Source organism: Bos indicus, chromosome 16 (genome assembly GCF_029378745.1).
Source record: "Bos indicus isolate NIAB-ARS_2022 breed Sahiwal x Tharparkar chromosome 16, NIAB-ARS_B.indTharparkar_mat_pri_1.0, whole genome shotgun sequence".
NCBI lineage: Eukaryota > Metazoa > Chordata > Mammalia > Artiodactyla > Bovidae > Bos > Bos indicus.
The window spans coordinates 29,288,871-29,307,471 of record NC_091775.1 but is presented as its reverse complement, the minus strand read 5'-3'; the positions used below and the strand labels follow the sequence as shown (position 1 = coordinate 29,307,471).

The following is an 18,601-nucleotide window of genomic DNA, read 5'->3' as shown; positions in this document are numbered from 1 at the left end:
CTTTCACTTTTCACTTTCACACAGTGGAGAAGGCCATGGCAACCCACTCCAGTGTTCTTGCCTGGAGAATCCCAGGGACGGGGGAGCCTGGTGGGCTGCCGTCTATGGGGTCGCACAGAGTCGGACACGACTGAAGTGACTCAGCAGCAGCAGCAGCAGCAGCAGCAGCAGCAGGTATTCATATTAAAATTATGTTGATTTCATAGAATGAATTGGGGAGATTGCCATCTTTTTCTAAGTTTTGGAATAGTTTAAATAATATTAATATATCTGTTTTTTAAAATTCAGAGTGAAATAAGTTGTGAAACCATTTCATTCTGGTATTATTTGCAATTTCTTATGGCCATTGGTCTAGTCAACATTTCCATTTCTTTTTTTTATTTTATTTTATTTTTTAACTTAACGATAATGTATTGGTTTTGCCATATATCAAAATGAGTCAATTTAGAAAGTTCATATTTTTCTGGGAAATCATTGGTTTCATCTAGATTTCCAAACTTTATTAGTCTCATCAAAAACCAATTTTACAATTTATTTTTCCTTTCTACATTTTGTGTTATTTCATTAATATTAAAAATTATATTTAATTTTTATTTTTTCTAATTTCTTAAGATGAATATTTATTTCTTGCACTCTTCTTTAATAATGAATATTTGAGTTAGTTTTTTTTTTTCTGAGCATAGCTTTTGTCTCTCACATTATTTTTGATATGGTGGTGTTATTCGCTCAGTCGTGTCTGACTCTTTGCAACCCCATAGACTGTAGCCTGCAAGGCCCCTCTGTCCATAGAATTCTCCAGGCAAGAATACTGGAGAGGGTTGCCGTTTCCTTCTCCAGGGAATCTTCCTGACCCAGGGATTGGACCTGGGTCTCCTGCATTGCAAGCAGATTCTTTACCATCTGAGCCACCAGGGAAGCCCCCACATTTTTGGCTGTACCCCACAGCATATGGGATCTTATTTCCTGGGCCAGGGATCAAACCCTCACTCCCTGAATTGGAAGGCAGAGTCTTAACCACTGGACCACAAGGGAAGCACCATTTCTTTTTTTTTTTTTTGGTATAAAGTAGTATAATTTCTATTATGTTTGAGATATTTTATGACTTTTCTTTAATATTCTCTTTATCTTCCCTTTTAATATTCTTATCTAGAGCTGTGTTTCTTATTTTACAACTTGTTAAGATTTCTTGGATCAAATGTTTATAGTTTGTTAGATTATGACTGGAGAACGTGACCCATAAAGTCATTAAATATTTTTCTTTGTGGCCATGTTTACGATTAAGTTTTCTAACAGTTCCTTAGCTGTATGAAAAAATATGAACTGTCTTTTGGAAAGATGTTAGGTTCTATCTACATCTGTTAATCAAGTTTGTCAATTGTACTATTTTCTGTCTTATTTTTGCTTATTAGATCTAATTGTGAGTTTTTTGAAATTTTCACAATAATCACGTATGCATATACATTTATATAATGCATATGTACAGATACACGTGTCTATATAGACATACATGTATGTGTATATGTGCTGCTGCTGCTAAGTCGCTTCAGTTGTGTCCAACTCTGTGCGACCCCAGAGACGGCAGCCCACCAGGCTCCCCCATCCCTGGGATCCTCCAGGCAAAAACACTGGAGTGGGTTGCCATTTCCTTCTCCAATGCATGAAAGTGAAAAGTGAAAGTGAAGTCGCTCAGTCATGTCCAACTCCTAGCGACCCCATGGACTGCAGCCCACCAGGCTCCTCCACCCATGGGATTTTCCAGGCAAGAGTACTGGGGTGGGGTGCCATTGCCTTCAGTGTACCAGTTGTGATAAATAAAGACACCACATAATGAAATAGCTGAGAGCACAAACTCTGAAGCTAGACCACCTGTGACCAAGTCGAGCCTGTTCTGCTCACTCATTAGGCAAATTGCCAAACCTCTCTGAACTTCAACTGTAAACTAAGGATCATACTACCTTGTTTTTAGGAATGTTGTAAGATTTCAGTTAATTCATAAAGTACTTAAAACCATGTCTGAGAGAAAGCACTGTAAAAGTTAGGTTTTCATGACTGCCATATCTTCATAAACTGTTTCTCTCTCTACTACTTGGTGCTTTTTCAGCTTAAAATCCATCTTGACTGATATTAATGTTACCATTCCTGTTTTTTGCTGTTTTTATTTTCTTGGTAGTTTCAAGCTTTTTCATTGATGTAAGGGTTTTTCATATAAACTCTGTAAAATTGAGTTTTGTTTTGTAACCCTGGTAATAATTTTGCTTCTTTAATGAAAGATTGCAATCCATTTACATTTAATGTAAAAACTGATATTCCCTTTGTATTACTTTACATTATTAGTTTACTTTGTTGTTTCTCTCCCTCCCTCATTTTAATAGGTTGATCAAATTGTTATTTATTTGCCTTTGATCTTCATTAATTTAAACATTATACCATTTCCATTACAGGTTACCTTTCCTTTCCTTGAATTCATATTAAAATAACATTCCTTTATTCAAATGAAGAGAAGTCAATTATTTTCCTACCAAAGTTTTCCAATTCCCTATTTTTTCCTCTGCATTCTCTAATGTTAAAGCTAGCAATAAGATGAAACATTTAGAAAACTTATACTTCCTTCCTCTCATCTTTTCTTTCCTCACATAAACTCTTTGGAAGTTTTTCACTCTCCTCCTTCACTCTTCATGTACACGCTTCCCTCCACTCCAACTCCTAGGCTTTATTGAGATACCTTAGTATTCTTACTACAGTTTAGTACTCTACAAAGTTTAGTAAACTATAGTTTAGTACTCTTACTAAAACTCAGCTTAAAACTATTAAGGGAATTTTTCTTGTATGACTCTTCCTCTTGAATAATCTATATTTAGCACTTAGACTACTCACCCTCAATTGTTTATTATTATCTATTTAGATTTAATAATCTATTGTAAGTTTTAACAACATACTGTTCACCACAGTTTCAATTTCTTTTCATTTTCCTTTATTTTGGGGCTCTGTTCTGATATATTTGTACATAGGGTAGATCTTAAGCATTTTCCACAGACAGAGAACACGAGTTATGTATTATCTAAATCCTTGCATATATGCAAATATCTTTCTTTACTTTGACAGAGTGAATGATATTTTGGCTGGAAATAAGATTCTTGGCGTGCAGTCTTAATCTCCCAGATTCTCTAGATGTTATCCCACTTCATTCTAGCTAGTGATGGTGGATGACAAGTGTCATCACTGTTCTTTTATAACTTGTCTTTGAAGCTTGGAGTTCAGGAATTTTCTAGCTTATGTCCAAATATGTCTTTATGACAACTCTGCCTGAATTAGGAAGGATTTTCAATCTGTAAACTCAAATCTTTCATCAGTTCAGAGACAATAAAACAGCTTTTTTCTTCTTTTTTTTTCTCTCTATTCAGTTTTCTCCTCAGGAATTCATATCATTTGAATATTTTTAGGTGTTTCCTTTAAATGCCTTCTTCATTTGTGCCTTATGATTTCCATCTTATTGTAACTTTCTTCCTATGCTCTGAGTTATTCCTTCTATTTGTTTTTTCTAGCCATTAACTCAAGTCCCAACCATGACCATTTTTTCCTTCATCTCCCTCTAACCATCTAACTCTTTTTTTAAGTTCAAGAATCACGGTGTGTGTATACAACTTCAATTAGTTGAGAGCACATGGAGCCTATGTACTAATTAACGCCTCTTTCCACATGTGTGTAAATGAATCATGCCGAAACACAGTGACACCGATCCTCTTTTAGGGATAATACATAATTGTTGGGGATCATAGATTGATCATATTTACAATCATAAATTGAGCTAATGACACAAATAAAAATTCAAAAATTTGAAAAAAAGGCAAAAGGACGACCATATATCTTTTCAATGTCATACTGGAACATTGTTTAACATGCTCACTCAAGGATTAGCAAATACTTCAGGAGTATCTGCTTTTGTTTTGATTTACTATTTCCTATTGATTAGAGCACTTTACAACTCTGGACAAGTATAGGCTAACTTATAGGAAACTGTTGGCCCTGTATCTGTTTCTTTCTGATAATGATGCAAATGAAATTTTGTCTTGTAGAAATACAAATGGTTTCTGGCTCCTAAAGAAAATTACAACCCCAAGGTTACAATTTTATTGCCTGTATGGCATTTGGCAGTTTTATATGTAATTTGATAATCATATTTCATTATAATTGTTTAAATAATTCTAAATATTTCTGTTATCCTATACTTTTAAAAGGAGCCTGGTGGCACAGTGGTAAAGAGTTTGTCTGCAATGCAGGAGACATGCGGGTTTGATCCTTGGGTCAGCAAGATCCTCTGGAGAAGGAAATGGCAACCCATTCTAGTATGCTTGCCTGGAGAATTTCATGGACAGAGGAGCCTGGTGGGCCACAGTCCTTTTCCAACTTGCAAGAGTTGGACACGGCTTAGTAATTAGACAACAAATACTTTTAAAAATCAGTTTTACCATTCTGCTGATTCTTTTATCAGTGAGTTAAAAATTCTTTGATATGTGCTCATGGAACAAAAAATCATGTGTGTAAAATGTGTATGTACTTTTGTATCCTTATGGGCTCTTATAATTTTCTGTTCTATTTCCTGTGTTCTTTCTCTCTTTGGCTACTGGATCTTGTTTGATATGTTATTTTTCTTGGTCTTGTCATTGTGGCTCAGGTCCAGACTTTGGGGAGCTTAAAGTGGTGGTAGTCCTACATGTGGTGGAAACTATATTGACGTTTAGTCCTATGGGCTGGCAGATAGCATCAGTCAGTTGTCAGTCCACTGAGGAAACTCTCCAAGTTGCCTGACAGGGAGCTGACTGGGCCTGAAACTCCTCCCCTAGTGGGAGGAGCTGAGTCCAAACTCAACTTCCCACTGAACCAGAAGTTTCCACTTAATGAGAGGGGCTGTACAGCAATCCAATTTCCCACAGTTTCAAGGTGCTAGCATTTGGCGTTTCTAGACAACTACTTGAATATCAGGTACCCAGACTCAGATATCCTGGCACGCAGGCAGTCTGTTTCTTTGCCACTGGGAAGAATGCTCTCACACTCGCCACATGAAAGGGGAGGACAAAGGAGGGGAAGGCTGCTTCTTTTGGAGAGCGGTGCCACCATGTACGGAGAAGGCAATGGTACCCCACTCCAGTACTCTTGCCTGGAAAATCCCATAGATGGAGGAGCCTGGTAGGCTGCAGTCCATGGGATCGCGAAGAGTCGGACACGATTGAGTGACTTGACTTGCACTTTCATGCATTGGAGAAGGAAATGGCAACCCACTCCAGTGTTCTTGGCTAGAGAATCCCAGGGACAGGAGAGCCTGGTGGGCTGCCGTCTATGGGGTCGCACAGAGTCAGATACTACTGAAGTGACTTAGCAGCAGCAGCCACCATGTAACCAGCTGCTTCTGTTTAAGCAAGCCTCTCTGCCAAATGCCAAAAGGACAGCAGCAGCCCATAAATTCCAGCCTGAGCCAAGTAAAGCTGCTGCCTTTCACCCCACGCTCTTTGCATGACCCTGCCAACACCTGGCCCTCCGCAGTCCTACCATTTGTTTCCCTTGCAGATGGTTTAGTGTATATTAAACCATCTGTGTATATTTATACTGAAATAAATATATACTCTAAATATGTGTGCAGAAGTGAGATCACACTATACATGTTCTGTTATAACCCAATTTTGGCAATCAATCTTATAAATGTGACTATCTTCGTCTATATCAATAGTAACAGGAATTCTTTAAAGGCTTTCAAAATATATTATCAAATTGTCTTCTGGAAAGTTACTAACAATTAAATTAGCTGTATGAGATAGTGCCTGCTTCTCTACATTTTTGTTTGTTTATTTTAGCCACCGTGGTACTGAAAGGTGGTATCTTATTGTGGTTTTAATAAATATTCCCCTAATTGTTGTATTTGGCAGTGTTCTCCAGAGAAACTGAACCAAATAGGATGTACGGGGAATCAAGGCAGTGTATGGAGGTTCCCCAAAAAACTAAAAGGAGAGTTGCCATATGACCCAGAAATCCCATTCCTAGGCATATATCTCAACAAAACTATTATTTGAAAAAATATACACATCCCAACATTCATAGCAGTGCTATTTATAATAGACAAGACATGGAAACAACCTAAATAGCCATTGACAGATGAATGGAGTATTACTCAGCCATAAAAAAGGAGGAAAAAAAATGCCATTTGAAGCAACATGGATGGACCTAGAGATTATCATACTAAGCAAAGTAAGTTAGAAACACAAATACCATATGATCTCACTTATGTGTGGACTCTAGCTGCTGCTGCTGCTAAGTCGTGCCAGTCATGTCAGACTCTGTGGGACCCCATAGACGGCAGCCTACCGGCTCCCCTGTCCCTGGGATTCTCCAGGCAAGAACACTGGAGTGGGTTGCCAGTGCCTTCTCCAGTGGAATCTAGACTATGACACAAATGAACAGACTCACAGAAACAAAGAACAGGCTTGTGGATGCCAAATAGGGGAAGCAGTAGAGAGCTGGATTGGGAGTTCAGAACTAGCAGATACAAACTATTATATATATAGAATGGATAAGCAATAAAGTCCTACTACATAGCTCAGGGAACTATATTCAATATCTGGTGATAAGCCACATGGGAGAGAATATGAAAAAGAGAATCACTGTGCCTATATACCAGAAACTAACACAACACTGTAAATTAAGAAAAATAGTTTGCAATATTAAACACAAATAAAGGGTTCTATATAAAGAATAGTGAAGACTCTTCAGCTAAAATTTCCCTCCTACAATGGGTCAATGTAATTTTTCTTGCTTTAAATGAATAAGTAGAAACAACAAACACTTTTGTGGTGATTTTTATGTGTCAGGCACTGTTTTAAGTGCTTTACAATTCATACTGTATTGACTAGTCTGTTCTTATTTTTCTTAAAAAAATTTTATTTTCTTATTTGGCTGTGACAGATCTTAGTTGCAGCATGTGGGATCTGGTTCCCTGACCAGGATTGAACCCCAGCCCCCTGCCTGAAGTACAGAATTAAGCCACCGGACCACCAGGGAAGTCCCTAGTCTGCCTCTTACAATGCCCTTTGGCAGAGGTACTTTTTTGGCCAAGGAAACTAAGACCCAGAGAGGTTAGTAAGCTTGCCAAATAACTTGTAAATCCTGTACAGCTATAAGCAGAGGAGCTCTGATTTGATTCCTGAAAAGAGGGCTTCCAGGTCCCCGCTTTTAAATGTTAGTCAGCCCTCATCGCCTAGTTACAGAGTTTGTTACTTTAGTACCATGAAAAACATTTAGTATTTGTGTAGATACACTAGGCTTTTTTTATCTTATCACTACTTGCTGCTGCTAAGTCGCTTCAGTCGTGTCCGACTCTGTGTGACTCCACAGACGGCAGCCCACCAGGCTACCCCGTCCCTGGGATTCTCCAGGCAAGAACACTGGAGTGTGTTGCCATTTCCTTCTCCAATGCGTGAAAGTGAAAAGTGAAAGTGAAGTCGCTCAGTCATGTCTGACTCTTAGCGACCCCATGAACTACAGCCTACCAGGCTCCTCTGTCCATGGGATTTTCCAGGCAAGAGTACTGGAGTGGGATGCCATTGCCTTCTCCATATCACTACTTATTTGGTGTTATATACAAAGTACCAGACTTACCTCCAAGTCTGAAGAACTAAATGCATATGCAATATTCCAGCCCAATATTCCATAAATTTTTCTTTCATTGATCAGAGCATTGAAGAAACACAAGCTGAATAAAATTTTTTTCCACCATGGTCCATAGTCAGGTTTTTCAAATAACTCTTCTGTTATCTCTCCACTCCCACTGTATCCAAATGTCTGAAGTAAATTATTTTTCAGTCCCTGGGGATTTTCCACTGCAATCTTTAAAACAGATGTGAGTAAAAACAACTTGCGAGGACAGACACAGGCATTAGGACTGGTGGGGGGTGGGGGACTCTTACTTACATAGAGAACTAGCTAAGACTATATCTGATATCAGAACTTGCTAAGACTATAACTCTTTTTAAGATTCAGTACCAAATAAAAAATCTTGTGTTATTCTTGTCCCATTTGAAAACTTCTGTAAAGGGATTGTATCAGATTTCCAATTGTTCCAATTCGTACTTTAAAATGAGAAGTACAACAATGTTATTAAAAGCACTCCTGTTTGCTCAGCAAGCCCAGCTTTTTAGAAAGTTGAAAGTGAAGAATTCCTATATTCTAAATGCTTGATGGCAGCTAAGTGGCTGTAACAGAATCAGGGCTGCATGGCCTCGGCAAGGCAGCAGAGAGAAGGGGCATCACATATAGTACACAGAGAACTTGTGGAACCAACAAAAGTATCTAATCATCAGTGATATGGAAAAAGAGGACAAATAACTTGGTGTGTTACTAAAGTGCTCTGTTTTCATTGAAAATTGATTGATTTCTTACCTAGGAAAATTGAAATGAGGAGGTACAGGAGGTGAAGTGGAAAGAGAATTACTTGGAGGGCTTTTTTTTAAAGAGCATGACTGTAAGTCTAAAACCGAAAGGTCTGAAAATGTTTCTTTGCTTGCACAGTTTTCATAGACATACACACATAGACATATATATGTGTATGTGTATTTCAATTATATGGATACGTATGTAGGATATGTATAAATATGTGTAGATAAGTACTATGATATATGTGTGTGTGTGTGTGTGTGTACATAAACATGAAATTTCTTTTAAAATTGAATTTAATTAATTTTCACTGGAGTATAGTTAATTTACAAGGTTGTTTGTTTTTGCTGTACAGCAAAGTGAATCAGTTATATATACATATATTCACACTTTTTAAGATTCTTTTCCCATATAGGTCACCACAAAGCATTGAGTAGAGTTTCCTGTGGAACGTGAGATTTCTGAGTTAAGGATCAGACTGACTGATTTATTCACAGAGCACTTAAAATGTTCCTTGAAGTTTTACCTCTGCGCCACCTTTCATATCCCCCTCTCCTGGATGAAGATAAAATGCTGTCTTGAGTCTCAGACAAAAAGCTGCAGATTTCTCCAATCCATGTCCCACCTTCTCCAGGAGTAGGGAAGCTGGGAAGTGCCTCAGTGCTGTGGGCTTGGGTAAATACACCCAGGGATCTGGGAAGAGCTGGGGGTCAGTGTGACAGAGAGAAGTTTCTTTGTTTCCCAAGAGTAAACTTGATTTATTCTCAGGCTGGATTGGGACTCTATCAGGAAACTGCCCATCCACCCCGTTTCCTCTGTCTTCACACTAATTGTTAAACTCGGAAGTGTGCATGTGTTTGCATATCTGGGCATGCGTTCTGCCTGTGCCACGGCCAGTCTTCTTTGTTATTAGGACTCCATCTTTTGGTCAACTGGACACTTGTTTAACAGAATTGATGCAACTCTTAGTATTTATTTAAACTTAATGGTGGATATGAGTAGAAGTCACAAATAATTTTTAAATAGGACTTTTTAGTCAATAGTTTCAACCTGCTTTTTGCCAGATCCTTTTCAGAGAATTAATAACAAATTGTGAAAGAGTTAGGGGGGACCAGAGACAGGAAAAAGCTAGAGAAGCAAAAGGCAAGGAAGGACCCAAATTCTTTACTCTATCTTCTGGTTTATGGGAGCTGGAAGTTTAAGCATCCTTGTTTGAGAAAACAAACATTTAAACTGTCCAATCCCTTGAAAGCAGGGATCTTGTTTATACTTTTGCATCCTTCTGGTCCACAATGTTAGGCTGAGCACAGGAAAGATTTAGCATACTAGAATTAGCACTCTCTTCTTAATTCAGAATCATGAATACAAGATAATTTACATTCAAACGGTGCTTCAGAGTCAATACTAGTATCTCTTATACATTGCCCTTACCTTTAAACTCTTTTGAAGGATAGGAATTGGGAAAGAACTGTCTGATTTTGAGCTTAACCATAGCCTGAACTTAGGCTCTATTGTCACATCTGGACTATTAAATCTGTAAAAAGAAAACATTTATAAATATTTTAATGTGAAAAATTTTAATGAAATCAATATGTTCTAAGAATCATAGTTGTTTTAATGTTAAAATGGCCTTAGAAAATCACTTTAATAACTAACCATAAGAACTTCTATATGAAAAGGATTCCAAAATGGCGGTGGCTAAAAGACAAGGAAGGTCCGAGGACCAGAGTGAAGACTTCAGGCAGAACAAACAGCACTCCTGGCTAAGCCCAATTTGCATGGGGGAGGCCCAGGTGGAGGAAAAAACATATAAAAGGAGGAGCCAAAGCGCTTTCTCACAGACTCTCTCTCCCGCGTGCGTGCGCTCTTTCTCTCTCTCTCTCTCTCTCTAAATAAAATACAGCTGTAACACTGATTTGCCTTAGAGGTATAACATGATTTGTCCAAGACCCTAGAGCTGTGACGCGCTGAGGGCTTTAATGTCCGTTGCTCCAAATCTTTGTTGTGACGAGACAAAGAACCGAGGAACATATACTCGAGTGACAGTAAGATCCATTAATTCCCATTTTGAAAAGGTAGTCTTCCCTCACTTAGGTACAAAAATGATCTAGGTTCATTGCAAAAAACTTGGGAAAAATGACAAATTAAGAACAAAATAAAAACCAGAGTTCCATTGGTCAAATCTGGCACAACTGAACATCATAATAAACATTCACAGTAACAGATTATAATCCACTAAATAAAATAGAAATCCGTGAGTCCATGCTGATGTAAGTAAACAAATGAATAAATAAATAGGGAAGAGAAAATCTCCTAATAGTAGAATTTAATTTAAAATTTACAAGAAACTATGGCGTTAGAAAGTTACCATTTGGCAAATAGTCTACTAATTATGCACCTGAAAATTATCAATGGAAGTTAAAAGTAGTAGGGAAAAGTTTGAGATGCGTCTCTACAGTTGGTAGATACCACTTTAATTAAATAATCAAAATGAGAAATGTCACCAGTAGTGGGAACAGTGTGGTATTTCAGGAATACCACAGAAGTGTTGTTGAATTTTTCTTTGTACATCAGTTACTTCTTGCTATGATGTACAAAGAAAGATTCAATAACACTTCTGTGGTATTCCTGCAATACTGTATAAAGTAACTCTAACCATGAGAAAATAGCAGACAAACCCAAACTGATGGACATTTTACTGAATGACTGGCTTGTACTTTTCAGAAAATGTCCAAGTTGTAGAAGACAAAGACATACTAAGGAACTATTCTAGAACAAAGGAGAATTAAGAGACATGACAACTGAATGCACTGTGAAATCCTGAATTGGAATCTGGACCTAACATTTTTCTCCTTTTGCAATAAAAGATATTATTGGGATAACAGGCTAGATATGACTAAGTTCTATTGATTAGATAATCAGGTAAAGAATCTGCCTGCAATGCATGAGACCTAGGTTTGATCCCTGGGTCAGGAAGATCCCCTGGAGAAGGGAACGGCTACCCACTCCAGTATTCTTGCTTGGATAGTTTGATGGACAGAGGACCTCAAGAAGACTTGAGGTCCTCAGTCCATGGGGTAACAGAGAGTCAGACTCAACTGAGCGACTAACACAGACACAGACACACACTACAGTACTTGGAGGTCAAATGGCATTGTGTCTGCCTGGACACTGAACTTAACTTTCAAAGGATTTAAAAAATGTCATACACACATACACACATATGTACATACGAAGAAATGATAGGGTAAACGAGGAAAAGAGGTTAACAGTAGAGGAGAGTTTTTGGATCATTCTTGCATTGAAGGAGGAAACAGACAGAGCTGGACTCCATCTTAGGCCAGGCTGCGAACATTAGGCTACACGCATGGTACCCTCCCAATGGACTCTGAACTTTGTGCCTGGCGTCTATAGAAATGGCATACCAATGGAAAACCAGACCCCCCGGATAAAAGAGCCTCAGGACTTGTACTTGGACTCTCTGTTGCATAAAGAATATGCTAATTATCTCTGTAAGAGAACAAAGTGGTAAATTTCATTATGTTTACTGGGATATGACCACAGGCCTATTGATAAATATCCACTGTTTATCTAGTCTTTTGACACATGAATCATGGATTAATTTTGACTGTATCTCTCTTTTACCTTGTCCGGACTAGTTTCAAGGAATTTGGGGAGGTGGGTTTGAGCAAGTACACTTAGGGTATATAAGGTTTTCACAAAAACTGGTCGGGGTCCTTGGCTAAGAGGAGACTCTGCCTTGGGCCCGCCGATGTAATAAACTGCACTCCACTATCTGCATTGTCCTTCTGAGTGAGTTTGTTTCCTGGAATGTGTGGCTACAGCAGCATTTTTTCTGCAAGTCTGAAATTATTTTAATTTAAAAAACAAACCAAGGGACTTTCCTGGTGGTTCAGTGGCTAAGACTCCACACTCCCAACATAGGGGGCCCAGGTTCGATTCTTGTGGTTGGGGAACTAGATCCGGGATGCTGCAACTAAGAGTCCACATGCCAAAGTGAAGATTCCACCCAGTGCAGCCAAAGTAAATAAATAAATATTAAGAAAACCCCAAAACAACAAAAGCAAAAATACACCAAACAAAACAGAGAAATAAAATCTGAACTCTGATGAAGTATTATGTTTTTCATTTTTTTCCCTCTCTGATTCTCTATTTCATTTTTAAAATAAAAATATGATATATACTATACATACATGTACTGTACAGGCTACAATTTGTAGCCTTCTATTTTTCCTCCTGGCAATATATTGTGAACATATTCCTTTAATTCCTAAATTTAAGAAAACTTTTTCACATTTTCCTCTCTCTGTGTGGGCTGCTAGGGTACTAGTAATAAATATTTAAAGGCTTGATTTGATAAAGAAGTATTAATTTCCCTTGATCATCCTCTGGTTATATCAGTATCAGTTCAGTCACTTAGTCATGTTGGACTCTTTCCAAGCCCATGGACTGCAGCACGCTAAGCTTCCCTGTCCATCACCAAGTCCTGGAGCTTGCTCAAACACATGTCTATAGAGATGGTGATACCATCCAATCATCTCATCTTCTGTCGTCCCCTTCTCCTCCTACCTTCGCTCTTTCCCAGCATCAGGATCTTTTCCAATGAGTCAGTTCTTCACACCAGGTGGCCAGAGTATTGGAGCTTCAGCATCAGTTCTTCCAATGAATATTCAGGACTGATTTCCTTTAGGATGGACTGGTTGGATCTCCTTGCAGTCCAAGGGACTCTCAAGAGTCTTCTCCAACATCACAGTTTGAAAGCATCAATTCTTCAGCACTCAGCCTTCCTTATAGTCCAACTCTCACATCCATACATGACTACTGGAAAAACCATAGTTTTGACTACACAGAACTTTGTCAGCAAAGTGATGTCTCTGCTTTTTAATATGCTGTCTAGGTTGGTCATAGCTTTTCTTCCAAGGAGCAAGAGTCTCAATTTCATGGCTGCAGTCACCATTTGCAGAGATTTTGGAGCCCAGGAAAATAAAAGTCTGTCACTGTTTCCATTGTTTCTCCATCCATTTGCCATGAAGTGATGGGACTGGATGCCATGATCTTCGTTCTTGGAATGTTGTTTTAAGCCAGCTGTTTCACTTTCCTCTTTCACTTTCATCAAGAGGCTCTTTAGTTCCTCTTCTCTTTCTGCCAGAAAGGTGGTGTCATCTGCATATCTGAGGTTATTGATATTTCTCCCAGTAATCTTGATTCCAGCTTGTGCTTCATCCAGCCTGGCATTTCACATCATGGCCCAGGCATTCGAGAGTGACAAGGGCGTGTCTGACGGCGAGGGCGACAGGGTCACCCTCTTCAGCTTGGCCATTCAGCTGTCACCCAGCGGGCAGGCCAATGCCAAGACTCTGACTGTGATGCTGCAGGAGCAGCTGGACGCCATCAATGAAGAGATCCGGTGGGTGATTGCGAATTCAGCTCCCCAGAAACTCGGTTTCTCTGAGGAGCTGTCTTCTCCTAGGGACGTCTGAGTGTTCCACAGTAAGAAACCTGACCTCAGGTCTGCTTCAAGAATTTTCAGTTTTGAGATTGCCCTTGATTATAGAGCTCGGTCAGCCGGGGCATTCTGTCCACGGTGTGGTGTCAGCACTTTGTGGGGGGGCGTTGTGGGGTGACCCCCTCAGCTCTGAGCCACAAGGTGGGTGAGGTGCTGAGGCGGTGTCCCCTGCGGCCCGTGCACCCTCCTGTGTCCCTCAGAGCCCCCCACATTCTGGTGAAAAGCCACCTGGTGAAAGCTGGGGTTTTGGGGTTATTCTGCATATAAATTAAATAAGCAGGGTGACAGTATACAGCCTTGATGTATTCCTTTCCCTATTTGGAATCAGTCTGTTGTTCCACATCTGGTTCTAACTGTTGCTTCTTGGCCTGCATACAGATTTCTCCAGAGGCAGGTCAGGTGGTCTGGTACTCCCATCTCTTTCAGAATTTTCCTGTTTGTTGTGATCCACACAGTCAAAGGCTTTGGCATAGTCAATACAGCAGACGTAGATGTTTTTCTGGAACTCTCTTGCTTTTTCAATGATCTAACAAATGTTGACAATTTGATCTCTGGTTCCTCTGCCTTTTCTAAATCTAGCTTGAATATCTGAAAGTTCTTGTTTCACGTACTGTTGAAACGTCACTTGGAGAATTTTGAGCATTACTTTGCTAGCGTGTAAGATGAGTGCAATTGTGTAGTAGTTTGAACATTCTTTGGAATTGTCATTCTTTTGGACTGGAATGAAAACTGACCTTTTCCAGTCCTGTGGCCACTGATGAGTTTTCCAAATTTGCTGGCATATTGAGTGTAGCACTTTCACAGCATCATCTTTTAGGATTTGAAATAGCTCAACTGGAATTCCATTCCTCCATTAGCTTTTTTCATAGTGATGCTTCCTAAGGCCCACTTGACTTCGAATTCTAGGATATCTGGCTTTAAGTGAATGATCACACCATTGTGGTTATCTGGGTCAGTAAGATCTTTTTTGTATAGTTCTTCTATGTATATCTTCTTAATATTTTCTGCCTCTGCTAGGTCCATACCATTTCTGTCCTTTATTGTGCCCATCTTTGCAAGAAATATGCCCTTGATAGCTCTAATTTTCTTGAAGAGATCTCTAGTCTTTCTCATTCTTTTGTTTTCCTCTATTTCTTTGCATTGATCACTGAGGAAGAATTTCTTCTCTCTCCTTGGTATTCTTTGGAACTCTTTGGAACCCATTTGGAACCCATTCAAATGGGTATATCTTTCCTTTTCTCCTTTGCCTTTTGCTTCTCTTCTTCTCTCAGCTATCTGTAAGGCCTCCTCAGGCAACTGGTTATAAAGCATAGTTTTAATGATTGTCAATTACTCTTATTAAGCTTTTGAAACTGTTCTGAAGAACATTTTATTAATTAAAAAAATGATACAATACTATCTGTCATTCTATTGCTCCTTTATGTCTTAATACTTTTTGAATGCTGATACAATGACTGTCTGGTCCATGCTGTATCCTTAGTCTCTAGAATGATTTCTGGCAAATAGTAGGTTTCCTACAAATATTTTTTGAATTAATAATGAAAAATCTAGTAGAAATTATTGTGTCATATTTCAGAGTTTGCATCTGTTGAAATCATATAATTAAGTAATCTTCATCTTCTGATTCAAGTAATGAAACAAATGTGAAAAAGTGAAATTAGGAAATAGTTTTTAAACTGCTTAAAGAATAATAGTCTGAGAACAGAATGCATACTATTAGTAAAGGTTTTAGAAAGTTAAGCCAGACAGCTGCATTTTGGTTTCATAATTCCCTTGTGGATGCTCACAGCAGAAGAATAATGGCATGAAGAAGCAGAGACCCTCATTTAAAGGCACTTTTATCCTCTATGACCCACCTCCCAGAATATTGGAAATAAAAGCAAAAATAAACAAATGAGACCTAATTAAAATTAAAAGCTTCTGCACAACAAAAGAAACTATAAGCAAGATGAAAAGACAGCCTTCAGAATGGGAGAAAATAATAGCAAATGAAGCAACTGACAAACAACTAATCTCAAAAATATACAAGCAACTCCCGCAGCTCAATTCCAGAAAAATAAATGACCCAATCAAAAAATGGGCCAAACAACTAAATAGACATTTCTCCAAAGAAGACATACAGATGGCTAACAAACACATGAAAAGATGCTCAACATCACTCATTATCAGAGAAATACAAATCAAAACCACTATGAGGTACCATTTCACACCAGTCAGAATGGCTGCGATCCAAAAGTCTACAAGCAATAAATGCTGGAGAGGGTGTGGAGAAAAGGGAACCCTCTTACACTGTTGGTGGGAATGCAAACTAGTACAGCCACTATGGAGAACAGTGTGGAGATTCCTTAAAAAACTGGAAATAGAACTGCCTTATGATCCAGCAATCCCACTGCTGGGCATACACACTGAGGAAACCAGAAGGGAAAGAGACATGTGTACCCCAATGTTCATCGCAGCACTGTTTATAATAGCCAGGACATGGAAGCAACCTAGATGTCCATCAGCAGATGAATGGATAAGAAAGCAGTGGTACATATACACAATGGAGTATTACTCAGCCATTAAAAAGAATACATTTGAATCAGTTCTAATGAGGTGGATGAAACTGGAGCCTATTATACAGAGTGAAGTAAGCCAGAAAGAAAAACACCAATACAGTATACTAACGCATATATATGGAATTTAGAAAGATGGTAATGACAACCCTGTATGCGAGACAGCAAAAGAGACAAAGATGTATACAACAGTCTTTTGGACTCTGTGGGAGAGGGAGGGGGGGATGATTTGGGAGAATGGCATTAAAACATGTATAATATTATATAAGAAATGAATTGCCAGTCCAGGTTCAATGCAGGATACAGGAAGCTTGGGGCTGGTGCACTGGGATGACCTAGAGGGATGGTACGGGGAGGGAGGTGGGAGGGGGTTCAGGATGGGGAACACGTGTACACCCGAGGTGGATGCATGTTGATGTATGGCAAAACCAATACAACATTGTAAAGTAAAAAAAAAAATAATAATAAATTTTAAAAAATTAAAAAAAAAATAAATAAAGGCACTTTTATACACAGTATTGGCCATACTCAGTAAAGCAGACAGAAACGCAAATCTGGTGAAAAAGCTATAGAATGCAATTTGTTAAAACATTACTAACTCAACACTTTGCTAATTCTTCAAGCAAAGTTAGAGCATTCTATTTCCAAATACTTTCACTGCAAAGAAGAAGGCTGAACCTATGGGAATTTTTGCTTGAGTCAGCAAGTACTTTGGGAGAAAACAGCCAACGGGTTGAACTAGATAGAGTAAGTCAGAATAGGTACCAAATACAGCCTATAAAGAAAATTATCAAAAAATAAATAAATAAATAAATAAAAAGAAAGAAAATTATCACTGAAATTATGGATGCTGTTCTTGTTGTTTCACTTGAGTCTAGCTCTTTGCACGCCTACAGACTGTAGTCTGCCAAGCTTCTCTGTCCACAGGATTCTCCAGGCAGGAATACTGGAGTGAGTTGCCATGTCCTCTTCTAGGGGATCTTCCTGACCCAGGGATCCAACCCATGACTCTTAATTCTCCTGCATTGGTGGGCAGGTTCTTTACCACTAGCACCACCTGGGAAATATGGATATGAGGTATTATATTCTGCTGTGTGGAAGCAATAGGATATTACAAACTATGCCACATGTACATTTCTATATACATGTGTATGTACAAGTGTATATCTATTGAGAGTTTGAGATGGGGAGAAAGAGAAACTGATAAACTGGATGGAAAGTAAAAATTAAAGAGGTCTTTTCTTCTAATAAAAAGTGATATATTCCTAGTGTAGCTTTCAAGTTCTTGGAGAAATAGAATCGTCATAAAATAGCCTACATTACCTCTGAGTGGCTTAACACTTTATTTTATCACTGTTTAAGCACAGTTGTACATTGCCATTTCCAGTTTTAGCTCATTGTTTTGATAATAATCTGATCTCTTATGTGTGCACGGGTGCTCAGTTGCTCGGTCACGTTTGACTTTTTGCCACCCAATGGACTGTAGCCCATCAGGCCCCTGTGAACATGGGATTTTCCAGGCAAGAATACTGGAGTGGGTTGCCTTCTCCAGGGGATCTTCCTGACACAGGGATTGAACCCAAGGGTCCTGTAGTTCCTGCATTGGCTGGTGGATTCTTTACCACTGAGCCACCTGGGAAGCCCTTACAAATAAATGTAAAACTCTTACGATTCTACAATAGTGCAGAGCCTTGGCATAAATGATGCTGCAAGATGGCAGTTCTGGAGGAAGACCCATTGCTCTGTTTTGGTTAGGGCCTTAACAATGAGGGCTTCTGCTTTAGCTGCCTGGCCACGACCCAAAGAAATCATGGTCACATGATTGGTTGTTCCCATTAACTCTTGTGCAAATTTCAGGAGCGTATTGGTGAGGTCGATCCCTGTAAAACAACATGGAAAGATACATACTATTGTAAAGTCATTTAATCACCTCTTTAAAAATACATTCTAGCATTTATTAAGTGGCAGTGGGAAAAGATGTACACATAATGGAAAAACTAGTATTTTAAATCAGAAGGTAGAGCTCAAATTTTGGTTCTTCCATTTTCTTTTTTGCAAAATTAATTTTTATTGGAGTATAGTTGATTTACAATGCTGTGTT

At 38.8% G+C, this 18,601-nt stretch overlaps 1 protein-coding gene across 9 annotated transcripts in view; it reads right to left on the bottom strand.

Moving 5' to 3' along the window:
• DNAH14 (dynein axonemal heavy chain 14) overlaps positions 1 to 18,601 on the bottom strand; it is a 378,420-nt gene that overhangs the window by 30,786 nt on the left and 329,033 nt on the right. For all 9 annotated transcript variants that reach the window (XM_070768034.1, XM_070768039.1, XM_070768038.1 and 6 more), the window contains 3 exons: positions 18,170 to 18,380; positions 9,850 to 9,952; positions 7,645 to 7,872 (listed from right to left, as the gene is read on the bottom strand). In XM_070768034.1, coding sequence (XP_070624135.1) covers positions 7,645 to 7,872; positions 9,850 to 9,952; positions 18,170 to 18,380 — 542 coding nt within the window. The remainder of the gene's footprint in view (positions 1 to 7,644; positions 7,873 to 9,849; positions 9,953 to 18,169; positions 18,381 to 18,601) is intronic.